Source organism: Serinus canaria, chromosome 4A, assembly GCF_022539315.1.
Source record: "Serinus canaria isolate serCan28SL12 chromosome 4A, serCan2020, whole genome shotgun sequence".
Taxonomy (NCBI): Eukaryota; Metazoa; Chordata; class Aves; order Passeriformes; family Fringillidae; genus Serinus; species Serinus canaria.
In genome coordinates, this window is record NC_066318.1 from 18,407,958 (window position 1) to 18,426,666 (window position 18,709).

An 18,709-nucleotide genomic window follows, 5' to 3' on the forward strand; every position below is an offset into this window, starting at 1 on the left:
CTGAGATTTATTGCATTTCTGCAGAGGAAATTTCTGCTTTAAGTGCTGGAACAAAAGACCTAGGAAAGCTGCTTTGAGCACTTATCTTTGGCTAAAATATCTGGGATTTAGTTGTTGGTAGCCAAAGAAAAAGGGGGAAAAAATAAGCCAAAGGAAATATCCTAAACCATACCAGAAACCACAAACCCTAAATCAAACCTCCTTTAGCTGCAGAGCTTGCTGTATTCCCATATATGATTTATTGGAAGTTAATCTGGAAGCCCAAACTCCTGAGGTTTGTTCCTGCCAGCTCCGGGCAAGGAATTCAGGCACTTTGTGACTGTTCCCAGCTGTAAAACACTCTGGGAGAGCAACAAATGCATCTTTATTAAGTTTTTTGAGATGAAAGGCACCGTTGAATACATTATTTTAATGCCCTCTAATGAATAAATGCGACTTCCCTCTAATACAAATTAATTAATGAGCATTTCCATTTCCGAGCCTTAATCTCCAATATTAAATGTTATTAATCCCAGCAAGTTAGACCAGCACATGCATCCATTTCGATGTTTTCTCCACATCCCAGTGGTAGCACCTTGGCTTCCTCTCCCATATTAATCACCCTACTCTGACCCAGCTGTTCTGGGAATCACAGAAATCCCTGCACTGGCAGCAAGGAAAAGTTGATTTCTCCAAAGGCAAGGACGGCACGGCCGGGACACTGGGAGGCCAAAGGCTCTGATTTGGACATTGATATTCCTCCACAATTCCAGGATCCCAGCACATGTGGAACTGCAGGCAGCTCCCAGCAGCTCTGTGCTGTAGCTGGGTTCTATTCCTGTTCCTGGAGCCTCTGGAGAGCCCCTTCCCACAGCACTGTCCCATCAATGTGACAGCCTGAAGGAGTGACAGTAAAAGGCATGGGGGAGTCTTCTGGCTCTGATTAAAGAGTAATTAATCAATGGGAAGCTCTGGGCAGAGCTGGTGGGATGGGATGGGGTCCCTGGGTGTGGCAGGGAGGCAGAATGTGGAGCAGGGCTGGTGCTTTTGGAGATGAGTGTCCAGGGTTAGAGAGGCTGGGAGAACTGGGGGTGTCCACCTGGAGAGGGGAGCTCAGAGCCCTGCCAGGGCCTGAAGGGGCTCCAGGAGAGCTGGAGAGGGACTGGGGACAAGGGATGGAAGGACAGGACCCAGGGAATGGCTCCCACTGCCAGAGGGCAGGGATGGATGGGATGTTGGGAATTGGGAATTGTTCCCTGTGAGGGTGGGCAGGCCCTGGCACAGGGTGCCCAGAGCAGCTGTGGCTGCCCCTGGGTCCCTGGCAGTGCCCAAGGCCAGGCTGGACACTGGGGCTGGGAGCAGCCTGGGACAGTGGAAGGTGTCCCTGCCCATGGGGTGGAATGGAAAGAGCTTTAAGGACCCTTCCCACCCCAAACCAGACTGGGATTCTCTGAAATCTTGTGGGATGGACACTCAGGTCCTCCGGAGACTCCACCACTTGTGGAGAGGAGGGTTGGACACTCCCTGCAGTGACACATTCCCAGGGCACACAACCAGCAGGGCTTGGTGGCCTCTCTGAACCGATGGCCAGATCTTCCTGGACACTCCCCAGGAATTTGCTTTCTGGGGCAGCTGGAAGTGCCCTGAGGGGACACCTTGCCCAAGGCAGGGTTCTGTGTGCCCTGGCCCTGAGGACATGCAGGTGGCCTTTGGCCAAGATAGGACAGTGGCACTTCCACCAACACCCTGCAGGTTACAGCGACGTGATCCCTGCCGTGCCTCACGAGGGTGAGAGACAGGACATTTGACCCCAGGATGGTGACACATCCCCTGCCAGGCTCTGAATCCCTCTGCTCCTGCTTCCCATAGGCCAACCTCCGAGCCATCATCTCCTCGGAGCAGCAGGTGGCCGAGCTGATGAGCGCCCTTGACGAGGCCCTGGCCGAGGTAGCCAGGGTGGAGGAGACCCTGCAGGTCTGTGATGAGCTGCTGGGGGCTGTGAGGCAGCAGATGGATCACATCCACCAGGAAAACTCCCTGCTGCAGCGCCTCGCCTCCAACAGGAGCAGGCTGATGGATGAGATCCTGTTCCTCACGGTGCGTGGGCTTGCGAGGACATTAATCTTCAGCTGCTGAATCTGCTGGGAAAAACTTCCAGGGAATTTTAAACACTGAAAACTCTGATTGTCTGCAAGGGCCATGGAGCTCCTCTGCAAGGCTGGGAAATGGGGGATGGTGCTGTAAGCCCGGAGAAGGGCTGGGATGTGCAGGCCCCTCACCATGGCCCAGAGGGTTCTCTGAAAGGCCTTTTCCAGGGTAGGACTAGGAATGACAAAGCTGATTAAATAGCCATGACCTGGGAATACAAAACCAACAGTTAATGAACTAATTAATTAATTAGAGGCAGAGCTTGCAACACCAGGCCTTCCTTGGCCACCACTGCAGCTGCTCCTGAGTGCATTTGTTTTCATGGGGACTTCCATGGATTGCCTGATGGACACAGCAGCTGCTGGATTTCCAGCCAGCAGCATTCCCAGTGGGATGGGAAGGGATGAGAAGGAATGGGAAGGGAAGGATGAAGGCCTGTCTGTGTTTGCAGCTGTGCTCTCTGGCTGTGTTGCAGAGCGAGCTGCTGCTGAGGGCAGCCCTTGGCTCTTCCAGCCAGCAGCATTCCCAGTGGGATGAGAATAGATGGGATGGGATGGGATGGGATGGGATGGGATGGGATGGGATGGGATGGGATGGGATGGGATGGGATGGGATGGGATGGGATGGGATGGGATGGGATGGGATGGGATGGGATGGGATGGGAAGGGATGAGGGGCTGGCTGTGTTTGAGCTGTGCTCTCTGGCTGTGTTGCAGAGCCAGCTGCAGCTGAGCAGGGAGCACCGCTCTGCCCTGAGCCGGGCGGATCTGTCCAGCCCCGCAGCCATCAGAGCCTGCACGGCTGCAGCACAGGCTCTGTCCTCCTGCATGGACCTTCCCATCCACCCCAGTGAGTAGGAGCAGGGATTCCTCCCATGGGACCACCCTGCCAGGGGTGGACACCTCTTGGAGCACGGAAAGGAGCTGGGGAAGCTGTGTTTGGAAATCCTGGTGGGTGCTGCCTGTGCTCCAGTGTGGAAAACAGCAGTTCATTGTGGCAGGATGTGGGAGTTTTTGGATCCCTGGAAGTGTGCAGGGACTTAATCCTGGCAGGAAACCCCAAGTTTTCCTTGTGGTGAGACTGGGCATGTCTCCTTGGCTGAAGTCAGACTCATGGATTATTTTTATTTTTTACATTTTATTTTCCACTCCTTGTCTGTATTTCCTTGGTACCACAGGAAAGCTTTTCCCCCTTCATCAGCTTTTGGGTGGATTTATCTCAAGACTTTTTTTTTTTAAGTTCCCAGTTTTCTGAGGGGTGTGGGTCTGCACCTCCCCCAGATCCTCTCAAATCCCCTCAAATCCCAAAATATCATTTTTTCCCCTCAAGGTTACCGGAAGCTGCAGGCAGTGGCAGAGCAGCTGATCCTGTTTGAAACCCTCAAGCAGAACTTTGAGAGCTCCTTCATCAACCACATCACCAACATCTTCGAGCTGCAGGTGGGCTCCACTCTTCATGGCAGCCTGAAATCCTGGGAAATTGGAATATTCTGGGGAGGTCAGGCCAGTGGTGCAGGAGATGCTGCTGTGACAAGATTTTCCCAAATTGTCTCTCCAAAGAGATCTTCCCACATACCTTCCCCTTGCCATTGTCCTTCAGTCCTCAGGTTAATTTTCCAGGGATGTAGGAGAAATCCATGCTCCCAAAATCCATCCCTCTGGTGACATTCCTTAAGTCCTTAGGTCTGGAGATTTTTCATTTAGGTTTTCTTATTTTATTTTGGGGGTTGTTGATTTGTTTGTAATCTAAAATCCCTTTGATTAACACCTTCCAGTACTGATCTGGCAGTTCAAAAGGTTTGATGGACAAGACCCCCGTGGGCAGCAATCGCAGAGATTTCCTTCCATGGAAAGGAGCAATTCCCAAATCCTTACTTCTTTAAATCCTTTGCTTTCAAGCAGTAGTTCTGAGAAGGGAGCTGTGGGATTTCCATCCTTGGAGATTTGCAGGCCTTGGCTGGGCACATCCCTGAGCAAACTTTTCCATCTGGATCTGCTGCAAACCCGCCCCACTCCAATCCCACCTGCACAACTTTGCGGGTGCAGTGTCCCAGCAGATTTTCAAGGCTGTTTGATGTGAATTTTTTCTGTCATTTCTCTCCCTTCAGGGCAATTCCCAGGCCCCTGCTCTTGGTGCCCCCATTGGCACTGTGGCTGCCCCAAGCCACGGACCCCACCAGGAGGAGCTGCTGCCCTACACCCCCCTCATGGCCTGGCTGAGGAACACCAACCCTGCTCTGTTCTGGGACCTCCCCAAGGTAGGGCTGAAACCCTCAGCAACCACTGCAAACCTTCCCTGGGAACAGGCAGGTCCGGCTGGGGAGTTCCTGGTGGGACCTGGCTCTCACCAGAGCTGTGAGACACCTGAGCTTCCAGAGCTTGGTCCTCCTGGGGATGTCTGGCCAGCCTGGAGCTCTGTGCCCGACAGGAAGCTGGGGGGTCCCAGGGTTGTGCTGAATTGAAAGGTCTGGAATGCCCAAATCTGGACTTTTTGCTCTTACCTGGCCTTTCCTCCTCATTCCAGGTGTATTCCCAGAACCTTGGCAGGCTCTATGAGCGAGAAATCAAAGCCCTTTTTGAACAGGCCAAGATCTCCCTGTCAGGAAGAAGAAAAGGAAGTGAGTGGTTCAAAATCTGCCCTCTGTGCTGCTGGGCAGGGTTTGGCACCCAGGGATGGTGACAGTCACCTCCAGCACAGGTGGCTCCCCCAGGCTTGCTCCAGGACTTTATTTCCTGGTCCTGGAGGTGGCAGGGTGGGAAAAGCCAGCTCTGCTCCACAGCAGGCAGTGTTGGTGAGAGCCTTGGCCCCATGAATTCCCCACTTTTGTTCAGCTGCTCCTCAGAGCCGGAGCTTTTGTGTCCTTCCCTGTGCAGGGCTCAGGAATGACACACTGGTGGCTGGGATCGAGTTCCAAGCAGCCACAGGAGAGAGAGTGGGATGTAGAAAAGCCTGGAAAACAAAACCTGTTGTCATCTCCCTTCTCCCTGGCTCTCAAAGATTCCTACTCCACCATTATCTCCTAAAAAAACTCCACCAGGTTTTCTCTTCCCTTGCCTTCACCTGCTCCAAGGGCTGGAGCACCTCCCCTGTGAGGACACGTGGAGGGCTCTGGGGTTGTTCAGCCTGGAGAAGGCTCCAGGAAGACCCTGTAATTCCCCCATCCCTGGAAGTGTTCCAGACCATGTCAGACAGGCTTGGAGTGACCTGGGATAGTGAGTGGAAGGTGTCCCTGCCCATGGCAGGGGTGGAATGAGATGATTTTTTGGTCACCCCAGCCCAAAGCATTCTGGGATTTTAGGAATCTCTAAAACCTGGTCCATATTTCATGCCAAATTCCTCAGACACTTTCCCCTGCAGGGGGAAGCCTGTCCCAGAAGACAGAGGGAATTCACAGCAATATTTATGGAATGACTTCACAGTGAGCTGACTGCCAGGCCCTTCTGTCCCAAGGTGCTCATTTCCACCAAAATCGCTGGGTCTGACTCAAAATATTCCAGTCAGGTGTTTCTGAAGATAAAAAGAGAAACTGATCTGTCTCCTCTGGAAATTTTTTATGGCCCACAAGTCACATTTTCCCTCAGCAAAACAAAGGGCTGTAATGGAAATTTCCAGGCCAGTTTGGCCCAGTTTGAAGGTCAGGCTGGTGTGTTTTGTCCATCAGAGTCAGCCCTTCCAGCTCTGTACTTCCTTCAGCGCTGGTGTCCAGATCCCAAGCCAGGGGATGGAGCTGAAGGAAGAGAATGGGGTTGGTGGCTCCCACTTTTGGGGTTCCTCACACCCAAAACCTCCCCACCACCCCCTCCAGCTCCTCCTGCCCAGCATCACTCCCCCTGGGAAAGACACTCAGCTGCTGGGAAAACAGGGCACCTCAGACCCTGGGATCAAAGCAGGATGGGGAGTGCTGACACAAATACCTGCACAGCAGTCTGTGAAAAAAAGGAGGAAAATTTCACCTAAATAGTCCTAATGGCACTTAAATGGGCACCACTGGACCATTTCTGGGAATAAAGTTGTTAAATTAAACAGAAGGTGGTGCAGGGCATGTGTGGCAGCCAGTCTGTTCCATCCCCTTCCATAAACATTAAAACTGGGATTTCCTTTCAGTGTTTTATCCATCTTTAAATCCTACATGAGTCTGTAAACCAGGAGGGATTAAACCCCAGGAAAAAACCCTTGGAAGGTTACAGGGTGTTCCTGCTCCAGTAGAAATCAGCCCAAAGTGTCTGCCCAGCACTGGGGCTGCTCCACAGGCGGGACAGGGTGAATTTTGTTATCCTGGGGTGTCCCCACTCTGCTCCAGAGGGTGAGGACAGGTCTGGGGCGGGCAGGAAGCCTCAGGGACTGTTCAGCCCATCCTTGATGCGAGCAGAGCATTGGAACAACCTCACAGTTTGTGAGAAAAGGGGGAATTTTTAGCAAGCTGTGCCCACAGAGGCGGTGGCACCTTCCCCGGGGCTGGCGGTGTCCCAGCCGAGCTCTCTGTGCCATCTCTGCAGCGCTGGGGGGCAGAGCAGGGGGACAGCATCCCCCTTCCTCTGCAGGGGAAGATGACCCCTTCCCAGCTCCAGGACAGGCCAGAATTCCCACTGTAGCTCTCAGGGTGCTGCACACGCTGCAGGAGCTGCCCCAGGGCTGTCCCTGCTCCTGGAGCCTCCTGCTGCAATATTCCTGCAGAGCTGGCTGACCCGGGATGGCTGGCAGGGCACGTTTAGCTTTGCTGCACTTCTGCAGGAACCTCATCCAAGGTCCTTCCTGCTCATGGATGGAGCCCGAGCTGTGAGGAAACCTGCCCAAAAATATCCTTCATCCCTGCTGGAAAATATCCCTCATCCCTGCCCCAAAACATCCCTCATCCCTGCCCCAAAACAAACATCCCTCATCCCTGCCCAAAAATATCCCCCATCCCTGCCCCAAAGCACCCCTCATCCCTGCTGTCAAACTTCCCTCACCCCTTCTGTTAAAAATCCCTCATCCCTGCTGGAAAATATCCCAGTCCAGGTCTCCAGGCCATTTCCTTTCTCCTGATTATCCCAGTAAATTTTTTGGGCTGATTCCCTGCCCTCATAAAGGATTTTCTTTATGGCACCACTTGCCTTATGTGATGGGAGAGTTTAAAAGGCAACGTCGAACTGTTTATAATTAATTAGGGGCCAGTAATTAAGTCTTTTCTCATTTTGCCATTCCGTTTTCTGTAGGCTTGGTAAATTCTTTCCCATTTGCTGTTGGAAGATTTATTTTTTTCCTGGTTTTGCCACTTCCCAGCTGGTGAGATTATAATGAAATTGTGAGAAAAAGGCTAGGAAGCAGCTCATTAATTTAGTCCTGGTTTTAGCAAGACTGAGGTTGTGAGCAGGGCTGGCTCATTCCTCATCCCTGCTCAGTGGGGAGTTCACAAATCCTTCCCGAAGAGAAAACCCTTCAGGAATGGCTCAAATAAGGATATTTGAGATACTATGATTGATGGAGAGGTGGCCTGATTCCCCCAGAACCTTTGGAATAGGGGAATGATTCCCATTTCTGGAAATAGGAAATAATCTGGATGTTTCCCCACTGATTCCTTTCAGGGAGTAGAAAAATGGTTTTTAAACACATCTTTCAAAGGATTTTTTCAACTTTTCCACTCAGGCCAAGCCCCCAGTGCTAAAACTGCCAATGTTGGAGAAATATATTTATCTCCAGGTGAAAGATTTTAATTTTAAAAGGGCATTTTTTGAGAAAAAGCCATTCCCACCTCCCCTGGATATTTTTTTATGGCAATTTACAATCCAAATTAAGCACCAAACAATATTCCTGAGGCTTTTGCAGGTTTTTGTGCTGATCTGTTCTCTTATCCCCTGGGATTTTCCACAACCCAGCTGTCAGGAGTAAGCACAAGGCAGCAAAGGGATAAACACCTCAATCAGTGAAATCAAAAGGCAGTTTAATGAAACAAAAAGAATGAAAAATAGGGAGAAACAGGTGAGAAGGCAGAGAAAAAAAAAAGGGAATTTCATCTGAATTCCCCATTTATCTGAATGCAACAGGAAAATGATTAATTCATGCATGAGGTCAGACAAAAGAAGAGACATTTAAGACTTTAGCTGTCCAGGACTCCAGGAGCTGGAGAATCCCAGAGGGAGGAGGTTTCTGACACCCCACACCCCGTGCAGGTCTGCAGGAAACGTGGGAGAAGCCAGCAGGGACCAGGCAGCCCCGGTGGAGCCTCCTCAGGAGCAGGGACAGCCAGGAGGACACCCTGGCCAGGGGGAACATGCACAGGGTAAGGAGCTGAGGGCTCCTCAGCACTTCCCCGTCCCTCCCAGCCCGAGGTCCCTCCTGGGGCAGAGCCTGAGGCTCTCCCTGTGCTCCCCATGTCCCCTCAGGTGGGCACAGAGCTGCTCTGGTGTCCCCAGCGAGTCCCAGAGGGTTCCCAGACCAAAGGTGGTTTCTCAGCAGGTGTTGGAGCAGGTGCTGAGAGAGCTGCAGCCCCTCTGCACCTCGGAGCAGCAATTCCTGCAGGAATTCTTCTGCCTCGGCTGTGGCTCCGTGGAGCTGGAGGTGAGGGTGAGCGCCGTGTCCTCTCCAGGCCCGTTTCCCAGCCTGGCACATCCATGGGTACCTGGGCTCTCATCCTCTAGGAACCAGCAGTGGGGAAGCTTAAGAGGAGAATTAAATGGGATTTAATTCACACCTCCAGGAAAATCAGGGGTCTCCAAGCATTAAACAAGAGGCAGCAGAAATAAATCCAGAGCTCATTTTCCTGGCTGAGGGAGAGCAGACAAATCATCATTTGGTGGGTTTAGCTGGGATACTGGGGAGGAATTCCTCCCTGTGTGGGTGGAGAGGTGTTGGGATAGAATTCCAAGAGCAGCTGTGGCTGCTCCATCCCTGGCAGTGCCCAAGGCCAGGCTGGACAGAGCTTGGAGCAGCCTGTGACAGTGGGAGCTGTCCCTGCCCAGGGAGGGGTTTGGGGCCCATCCTAAAGAGATCCTTTGATAATTTCCACTGTAATCTTTTTTCAGGGATCTGCCACTAAGGGAGGAGAGCCCACGGTACCTCCAGGGGACCCTCCTCGCACCAAGAGCCAGAGCCAGTACGTGGGGGATGGGATACCCTGGGTCCTCTAACGGGACACAGGCTGAAGTGTCCCCTCCCAGTTAACTCCTGACCTTTCCCATGATTTGGTGTGGTTTTTAAGGCCAGAAGAAGCCACAACCCAACTGCTGAGTGAGCTCTTCAGCTGCCTGGAGCCGGAGCTGAGGGCATTTCTGGATGTCTGCAGCAAGGCTCACCCACTGGGCTGCCTGCAGGTGCTGGTGACCCTGAGTGACTCTGTGTTTGGGACCTGGGGCCCTTGCTCAGCTCCCCCGTCGTCCTTCCTCCACAACCTCCTGGAGAATGTGCTGCTCCTGGCCAAGGGCAACTTCAACAAATGCATCGTGAGTGTCCATGGTGGGAGGGAGCCCAATAGACCTGAGGGATGTTTGACCTCTTCCAGAACCTTCCAAACAGAACCATGGAGGCTGGAGAAGACCTCCACAATCACTGAGTCCAAGCTGTGCCTGATCCCCAGCTTGTCCCCAGCCCAGAGCTCTGAGTGCCACATCCAGGTGTTCTTTGGACACCTCCAGGGATGGGGACCCCAAAGGTCCCTGGGCAGCCCCTGCCGGTGGCACAGCTCCATGCCAGCCTCCAACACGGAGTATCACATCAACTGGGATTGCAGAATGCATTGTAAATGGCAGAAATCTTCCCTGACCCAGTTCCTTGCCCTGTTTCCTGGCCTGTGCTCCTCCAAACAAGGTCAGATCTGAGGGTGCCACCTCTGTGTCATTCTCAGGGGACCTTGTGCAAGGAGATGGAGGAGGCCAAGGCTGCCAGCAGGACGACAGGGGGGATCCTGCCCTGTGTCAGCCGCTTCCAGGAGCTCGTGGCCCTCTCTGAGGAGGTGTTCCAGACATCCCAGCGCTGGGGGGAGCTGGACAAGGCCCAGCTCAGGCTGGCCAGCAGCGTCTTCAGCAGCAGTGAGTGCCAAGGCTCGGTGTGCTGGTCAGGAAATGTCCCCCTGCAGCTGCAGGAGTGACCAGCTGGGCCAGCAGGGCAGGGTGAGCTGCCTGTTCCTGAGCACTGAAATCTCTCTGCCCAAGCAAGGTCCTAGGAGCACCAGGCAAATTCTGGGCTCTGTCACAGGGGGATGGGCCTGGGGGTGACAGGGCTCAGCTTACACACAAGGGCTCAGCTTTGGTTCCAGTTCCAACATCTCCTGCCCCACTGTGGAGGGAGAGGTCCTCATGGATCAGTCTCCTCTTACAAGGTCTTGGGAGCCAGAAAAATTCCCCCAAAACCACCAAGGGGTGTTGGTAGGGAGAGAGGGGTTGGGAGAGCGGGGTGGGGAGCTTCCAGTAGATCCCTGTGTTGTCCCAGCTGGAGGCCTCAGCTTCCTGTCAGTGGAAATATCCTGTTTTCCTGCCTGGAGAGGACCTGAGGGGCTGCAGAATTCCCAACTCTGACCACAGTTCACGAGGTGGTGCAGAGGGGCAGCTCCCACCAGTAGGTGAGCCTGGTGTGACCCACTGATAAATCCATGGACATGGACACGGCCCTGCCAGGCTCCAAGAATGTAGGCAGGTCAGGCAGGGAATCATGGACAGGGATCAGGATTTGTGTTAAAATTACTCCCTCTGAAGTCAGATGGTTCAAATGAGCCATCCCAAAGGCACATCCCTCCTGAGAGCCTGCAGGGGCTTCTCTCCACACCTGACTCCCTCCCTCCTTTCCAGTCAGCAGCCTCTCCTCAGCAAACTTGAGGGTGAACACAGATATGGTGATGATGGAAAATTTCCACCACATCCACAACTTTCTGTGCCAAAGGAACATCCCCTGCCTGGAGGGCAAGAAGAGAGAAGCCAAGCAAAGGTCCAGGGAGCACATGGAGAAATACATCACCACGTACGTGGGCCAGCCCCTGGAGAGGCTCAAGGTGAGCAGAGGACCCTGGCCTGGACCTCCAAGGGCTCTTCCCAAAACTCTGGATTTACTGATGTTCAAATCTCCCTGCCCTGGATCCAGTCTGGGATCATGTTACTTTGTTGTCACAGGATATGACAGCACCTGGATTTCATTCTGCTCAGGGAGTCCCAAAATCCTGGCATGGCCTTCTCCAGCTCTCCCAGTCTGAGCACAGACACCAAGGGAAGGTGCAAAGGGGTGTGAATCGTGCAGGAGCCCATTCCTGGTTCTTGGAAACATTTAGAAACTCTAAATCCTTAGGATTTAGGGTATTTCTCCACAGCAAAATTGCAGCAGGAATACCCAAACAGATTCTTGGGATGTATGAAGAGACAGGAGGATGAAGGAAGGGATTATTCCCTTGTTTTGCAGCAGATGTCGAATGCCCTCTGCAGTGTTCCCTTCCCTGCCCACTGCTGGGTCTGGATGTGCTGTCCCACCTCAGCAGCATCACAGAATCCCAGGCTGGAAGGGATCCCAAAGGATCACCCAGCCCAAACTTTACTGCTTGGATGAGATTCTGTAACTCCCTGTCCAGTCACATCCTGAAAGCTCCAGTGGTGGGACTCTGTCACATCCCTGGGCAGGTTTGATTGACCATCCCAGCTTGTTCTCCCTGGAAGAAGTTCCTTATATCCAGACAAGGTGATCAGCCCTCCTCTTCCCCAAGGAAGCCTTTCCTACCCCTTCTTCTGACAATCCAAACCATGGGTGGGTTTTTTAATTTTCCTGCTGCCTTCTCCTCGCGCCCTTTTCCAAATGGTGAACCAAGACATGGGGGCCAGAATTCCAAAGCATTGGTGGGGAGCTTGCTCCCAGTTTGCTCCCAGTTTGCTCTCACTTTGTTCCCAGTTTGTTCCCAGCTTGCTCCCAGTTTGTTTACAATTTGCTCCCAGTTTGCTCCCCGTTTGTTCTACGTTTGTTCCCAGTTTGCTCTCACTTTGTTCCCAGTTTGTTCCCAGTTTGTTCCCAATTTGCTCCCAATTTGCTCCCAATTTGCTCCCAATTTGCTCCCAGTTTGTTCCCAGTTTGCTCCCAATTTGCTCTCACTTTGTTCCCAGCTTGCTCCCAGTTTGTTCCCAGTTTGTTCCCAGTTTGTTCCCAGTTTGCTCCCAGTTTGTTCCCAGTTTGCTCCCGGTTTGCTCTCACTTTGTTCCCAGTTTGTTCCCAATTTGTTCCCAGTTTGCTCCCAGTTTGCTCCCCGTTTGTTCCCAGTTTGCTCCCCGTTTGTTCCCAGTTTGTTCCCAGTTTGTTCCCAGTTTGTTCCCAGTTTGTTCCCAGCTTGCTCCCATTCCCACTCTGGTTGCGTGCCGGCATCTGGCAGATCCCAGCTCTTTTTTCACAGCTGCCTGGGCTGATCCATCCAACACTTCCCAAGTGGCTGCTTTGTTAACTGAGCTAAGAGCATCTGGCTCTACTAACTCAAACAGACATTCCCCCCTTCCCGAGGCTGTGGCTCTTCCCTCCTTCCCTCTCCCTAAAATGTCTCGCAGATGGAGCTCAGCTGGAATTATTTATGGGACCTGTTACTTCCAATTTGGTTCCAGTCCTTGCTGTCAAACATTTGTTGGCTTGGCTGGAAAATCACCTCCGTGTCTTGTGCTACCTGAGCTCTGCTATGGCTTCAATTCCTCCCTTTTCTGAGAGAAAGGATAATTTTATTTCTCACAACAAAGTGAGTGGGATATGAGAGCACCTGAAAATCCTAGCATGGCCTTCTCCAGCTCTCCCAGTTTCTCTTCACCAGGAGGAGGTGCAAAGAGGTGTCAGTAATGCAGAGGCCAATTCCTGGTTCTTGGAAACAGTTCATACATTTGGGAACTCAGAATCCTTGGGATTTAGGGTATTTCTCCACAGCCAAGTTGCAGCTGGAATACCCAAACAGATTCTTGGGATGTATGAAGAGACAGGAAGATGAAGGAAGAGATTATTCCCTTGTTTTACAGCAGATGTGGAGTGATTGTCCTGTCCAGCTCTGGCAGAGATGTCTGGAGAACTGAGAAAATTCCAGTTTCGCTTTATACCTCTGCAGGTTCTGGGATCCCCCTTCCCCACCTTTGGCTCCAAACCTTCTGTGGGGAGAAAATTGAGGGGAGCACCAAGGAACTGGAGGGATTTTCCAGCAGTTCCATTGCTCCATGGGCCTGCAACCCTTAGGGATGCTGCTTGTTGAGCAGGGAGGGGAGAGAACCATGAAATTCCCTATGTTCTGCTTTCCTGGAGGATAAAAATCTCCAGCACTCCATTAAACATCCTTAAATTCTTAATTTTAACTGAATTAGACATGGGAACTGGGGGCAGCACTCAGGTGTCAGCCCTGGTGCAGGAATCCACCTTGGGATGGCTCCTCATGGAATGTCTCCTTCCCTTCCCAGCATTTCTTTGAGAGAGTCAAGGCCCGCCTGGCTCAGGGGGTGAAGGAAGAGGAGGTCAGCTTCCAGCTGGCCTACAGCAAGCAGGAACTCCGGAAAGTCATCGAAAAATATCCTGGCAAGGAAGTCAAAAGGGCCCTGGAGAGCCTCTACAGGACAATCCAAAAACAGCTCTCCCCAGAGGAAAATCTTCTGCCGGTAACTGGAGTGGGATGGGTGTGACACTGGGATGGCTGGGATTCAGGACTGCACTGCCTGGGTGGCTGCAGGGGCAGGCCATGGAGCAGGGTTCTCCTTTTCCAGGTGGTGTGGCAGGCCATGGAGCAGGGTTCTGCTTTTCCAGGTGGTGTGGCAGGCCATGGAGCAGGGTTTCTCCTTTTCCAGGTGGTGTGGCAGGCCATGGAGCAGGGTTTCTCCTTTTCCAGGTGGTGTGGCAGGCCATGAAGCAGGGTTCTGCTTTTCCAGGTGGTGTGGCAGGCCATGGAGCAGGGTTTCTCCTTTTCCAGGTGGTGTGGCAGGCCATGGAGCAGGGTTTCTCCTTTTCCAGGTGGTGTGGCAGGCCATGGAGCAGGGGTTCATCCAGCAGTACCGAGAGTTTGAAGAGCTCATCCAATGCTGCTATGCAGGAGCAGGGATTGCCCTCGACTTCACCATGGAGGACTTGCTGAGCTACTTCAACTCCATCACCATGTCCAACATGTAGGGAAGTCCCTCTCTGGATGTTGGGAGCAGCTCTGGAATCCTTGTCTGCAGCCACACCTCTGAGGAGCTGAACACAAAACCATTCCCAAGTTGAATATTTGGGTTCCTACCCTGAACTTAATCCCAATCTCCCACCTGTTGGTCCTAGACTAAATCTCTCTTGGGGAAGTGGAGTTGTCAGACCCAAACCACAACTTCCCTGCTCCAGGAAACCATTTTGCCAGCAGGAAATGACACTCCAAGCCTCAGATTTCCCCCTAAGTGAGCGCTGGTGCCGCAAATCCTCAGCAAAACATTCACAATTGAAAAATGTCTTCTCTCCAGGGACTTTCTCCTTTTCTGTGCTCGAATTTTAGCGAGTCTGTGCTAAATCAGAGGGTTAAACCACTGAGACATTGAGTGTGAGGTTTCCCACATCCAGGTATCCCAACAGGCCCTGCTGCTCCACAGCTCTCCACTGAAAGTCATCCAGCAGATGAAAGTCCAGAGCTGTAAATATTAATGGATTTATTGCTTTTAGCTCAGATTTACTCACGTCTTAACTGGAGTGGAGAAATGTGCAGTTCTAGAGATCCAGACCAATCCTGCAGGGAGTTCCTGCTTTTAACCCATTTTTGTAGGAATCTTCCTACAGCAACTCTCCGATATATTGCCATTCTTTTAATGTTGTCTCTGTTTCTTGGGATGATCATGGGGCTCACATGTCTTCTGTCACAACCTTCTTCCTAAACAACTGAACAGTTTGAACTTCTTGATATTTGCCCCACCGGACAAAGATTATTTTATTTATTTTGTGTGTTAGAAAATGATCTTGGAGGCAAGATTCCCTGTGCATTGCCAGGGAGGTGGGAGGCTTCTGTGGCTGCTTGGGCAGCCCCTCTTCTCCAGGGATATCCTGGCTTCTTCAGTGGGAGCTTTAAGCCAGCACATAAACCCAACTTTCCCTTGTAAAGGGAAAAATCCAGACTATTTTTCTGGGATTTTTCAAGCCTTGGGTTGGCCTTTGGGTCAAGGTCCACCTCTACAGGGAACATTGTTTAGAGCTCCTGTTTTCAATCTCATAATTCCCTCCCTTTGTCCCATGACGTGGCTGCTCCCAGCAGGAAGAGGATGGTCACAGGAAACCTCCCAGTGTTTCCTTCCCAGCTCTTTGTCCCTCTGCAGGTAACAGGAATTTTGCAGCCCCGTTTCCTTCCAGGTTTTGGCTCAGGGGCTCACCTGGGAGGGGAGGGCAGGAGGTGGGGGCTGTGGGCTGGAACATGAAGGTGCTGCAATTTGGGAGCACCTGAGAGGATGCCCGGGGTGAAGGGATTTGCAGAGGGCTTGAGCCTGGTGGCTCCGAGGTTGTTGAGCACCAAACACGGCAAGGAGGGGCAGGGATCCCTCTGGCTCTGGCGATGGCTCCCCCATAACCAGTGAAGTCACTGGGCTCAGCCCAGGCCATGGCATGGAAGTTTGTCTCCACTCTCTGGCTTGGCTCCACCTGGATGAGTGTCCATACCTGGGAGGACCCCAGAGGGGGCTGGAGGAAGCATCACACACATGGTCCCATCCTTGGTGCACACGGGGTTTGCGTGTTGGGAGCTTGGCATCTTGGTGACATCAGCCCTCAGCGATGTCACCCAGCTGGTCCCCACACCTGGCCCAGCCAGGGGCTCTGACAGGCTCGGGTGCCACCAGATGCAGACCAGAGTTCGAGGCTCTTGCAGAGAGGAGGATTTATTGCTTCTGTTCTTCTGCCACCTGCAGGACAGAGGAAAACCTTGGCGATCCCTCTCAGCCCTCAGCTCCCTGGACCGTTTTCCACTTCCCTGCATAGCTGGATGCTCCTAACCTCCATATTCTCTGGTTTTCCATGCCAGTTCCCAGCCCTGAGAGCATGGCTTGGAAGGAAAGGGGTACAAGCCCACCGTCGTGTTTCATCCAGCGCCTGGACCACCTTGTGCTGACTGTGAAGAGCATTGAGGACACCGTGGCCTTTTATTCCAAAGTCCTGGGCATGGAGGTGGTGACTTTCAAGGTAACCCTGACCTGAGTTAGCAGGAGCCCACCAGGCCCCCAGGGTGTCCAGGACTGCCTGGGGGGTGGCTGCTGAGGATGTCCAGCCCAGGAAGGCTCCTTCAGTGTGGCCTTTTCCTTTGGGAGCAGGGCAATCGCAAAGCTTTGTGCTTTGGCCAGCAGAAGTTCAACCTGCACGAGGCTGGGCAGGAGTTCGAGCCCAAGGCCCAGTGCCCCGTGCCCGGCTCTGCGGATTTCTGCCTGATCACAGCAGTGCCCCTGGAGCAGCTGCTGGAGCATCTGCAGGTGAGGCAGGCCCAGAGTGTCCCCAGGGCAGTGTCACCCAGGACACACATCCAGGGCCTCTAAATGACACTTTCCTGGGGAATGTCGGGGTTGTCTCATCCAACAGTTCATGTTGTCAAGGCTGGGGGAGGAGGGCACAGTGATGATATGACCATCAAACCCCTGCTCTCCTGTGTCTTCCAGGCCTGTGGGGTGGCCATTGAAGAAGGTCCTGTGGCCAGAACTGGTGCTGTGGGTCCAATAACCTCCATCTACTTCCGAGACCCTGACGAGAACCTGGTTGAGGTTTCCAAGTACTGTACAGATGTGGCTGCAGGCACTGAGGGGGAGCCCTGACCATAGCCCATGCTCTGCCTGGGTCCCAGCAGGAGATGGGGTGCAGAGGCCAGGTTTAACTGGCCCATTTAAAGGTCCAGTCTTTAATTGTGTAAGCCTGGGACAAGCCTCAAATCATAGCCACACAGAAGGGCTGCAAGGATGTTGGGAGTTTTCCCAAGGCAGCCTGCTCTGCTCTACTCTGCTCTGGGTGTGAATCCTGCTTTTATACATCTCCATCATGGAGATTTCATGGCTTTCTGGGAAGATCTGTCCTGCTGCTGATGCACTGCAATTACTGGGACATCTTCCCTAATTCTTGCTTTGCCTTTTGCTACACTGTCCACCTGTCACTCCTCTCCTCTCCAGAGTCACTTCCACAGTTGGAAATTTCTGTCTCACTTCCTTTCATCCTCCTGCTTCCTGTCTCAAGCTGCCTGGTGCTGGTGGCTCTCCCACCATGCCAGAGGTTTAAATCCAGCTGTGACTGTCCAAGCACATTCCTCCCCTGGGGTTTGGGAATTTGACCTCAGTGTGACACTCAAACACTCCTGAAATGGAAGCTCCAAGTTTCATCTTCAGCTCTGTATCAATAATTGTAGGGTTTCTGTCACTCTGGAATGGAAGAAGCAGGGATGAGGAGCCTACAAGAAGGGCAGAGTGTCAAAAGTCCAGGAGTTTACCTGGATTTATGCAGGGATTGAGGATGGTCTGACGCAGAGGAGTCTGACTCTGATGGCACCTGGTTACTTGCGGGACTGTCCTGAGTTTTCTTCTTCCTTTAGTTATTTAAAAAGCTATTTCAAAGTTGTCTAAAACAACGAAAGACCTGGGGATTCTCAAGCAGAGCAGTTCCGAGGCTGGCCACACTGAGGTAGCATCGATATCCTCACGGGAAAACCGCTGGAAAAGAGGGAGGACTCTTCTGACCTCTACAGTGCAAGTCCTCTATAAAATTGAAACAATCTCTGAATCGTACTCATTTTTTCCTTGCTGGAATTTCGTGGGAAATCCAAAATTCTTCATGGTGCGGAAAAAGGCAAGGTCACAAAATATTCAGTGCTTCGGACAATCAGCGGGGATGAGCTGGTTTCCATTGAGTCCTTTGTGGGAACTAAAGACAGGAATGCCATGGGAGAAAGCCACGGGCATCTCCTCAAATGGAGATCCGGGAAGGGATCCCAGGGAGGGATCCCAGGGTGGGGATCCCCGGGAGCGGAGTCCCCTCGGTCCCGGTGCCCGCGGAGCATCCGGCGGCTGCTCTCCAGGGTGCTGATGTGCCCCGGCCGTGTCCAGCTACGGCGGGACCCCTGGGGGGTCCTGCCCACGGGAGAGGGTCAAAGCCCTGGGGGAGGGTTAATCCCCATGGAACAAGGTTGGTTCCCACAGGAGAGGTCAAAGCCCATGGCCGGGGGTCAGAGCCCATGGGAGAGGGTTTCGTTCCCTCCACTGGAGCCCATCTTGTTTCTGTCCCACACATCAATCCCTTGAAGGCCTGGAGGACCTGCCTGGCTCTGGGGCTGTCCCGTTCACCGCAGGGCGAAACACAGAATGACACTTCTGGGGATCTCACACCTGACCCAAACCACGGGAAACTCAAAACTTTTCATGGAAATTTATCAAATATTTGGAATGCGCTGCTGATGGAGGAACTTCTCTTGGGGTGACCGTGTTGGAGCACCGGAGGCTTTGCTGGCTAATGGTTGTGGTTTTCTCTGGGGGAAAGAACGTGTGGGGCTCAAGGTTTTTCCCTGGAGGAACCACTGGCCAGAGGCCAGCATTGCAGTTGTCCCTGTCCCAACCTCTGCTGGCCTCCCCATCTATTGGAAAAGCCTCTGTATTGTGGGTATTCCAAATAAAACTGATGGTTTACACAACGCAGCATTAAATCTTTATGGAAAA

General features: G+C 52.7%; 2 protein-coding genes across 3 annotated transcripts in view; both read left to right on the forward strand.

The window, feature by feature from the left end:
• LOC103816493 (exocyst complex component 1-like) overlaps positions 1-14,196 on the forward strand; it is a 33,357-nt gene extending 19,161 nt beyond the window's left edge. Inside the window, 13 exon segments of the mRNA XM_050974590.1 lie at positions 1,849-2,076; positions 2,843-2,975; positions 3,456-3,565; positions 4,234-4,383; positions 4,650-4,743; positions 8,276-8,385; positions 8,562-8,663; positions 9,128-9,198; positions 9,304-9,544; positions 9,946-10,129; positions 10,886-11,085; positions 13,490-13,684; positions 14,034-14,196. Coding sequence (XP_050830547.1) covers positions 1,849-2,076; positions 2,843-2,975; positions 3,456-3,565; positions 4,234-4,383; positions 4,650-4,743; positions 8,276-8,385; positions 8,562-8,663; positions 9,128-9,198; positions 9,304-9,544; positions 9,946-10,129; positions 10,886-11,085; positions 13,490-13,684; positions 14,034-14,189 — 1,974 coding nt within the window. The 3' untranslated portion in view covers positions 14,190-14,196.
• A 1,057-nt stretch (positions 14,197-15,253) lies between these two features.
• GLOD5 (glyoxalase domain containing 5) lies at positions 15,254-18,681 on the forward strand. Of its 2 annotated transcripts, XM_009090277.4 has the most exons (4): positions 15,254-15,352; positions 16,051-16,208; positions 16,337-16,492; positions 16,676-18,681. In XM_009090277.4, exons 2-4 carry the CDS (start codon positions 16,068-16,070, stop codon positions 16,826-16,828), a joined length of 450 nt encoding a protein of 149 aa, XP_009088525.1. In that variant the 5' UTR covers positions 15,254-15,352; positions 16,051-16,067; the 3' UTR covers positions 16,829-18,681. The 2 variants fall into 2 exon arrangements, with proteins under 2 accessions (XP_009088525.1, XP_030084554.1); XM_030228694.2 differs by lacking the exon at positions 15,254-15,352 and having other exon boundaries at positions 15,422-16,208.
• Positions 18,682-18,709: the final 28 nt, after the last annotated feature.

Coding starts and splice junctions, on each gene's coding strand:
- GLOD5 (XM_030228694.2), top strand. CDS start 16,044: ATGCCAGTTCCCAGCCCTGAGAGCATGGCTTGGAAGGAAAGGGGTACA. Junction 16,209..16,336: donor TGGAGGTGGTGACTTTCAAG/GTAACCCTGACC, acceptor CTTTGGGAGCAG/GGCAATCGCAAAGCTTTGTG. Junction 16,493..16,675: donor AGCTGCTGGAGCATCTGCAG/GTGAGGCAGGCC, acceptor TGTGTCTTCCAG/GCCTGTGGGGTGGCCATTGA.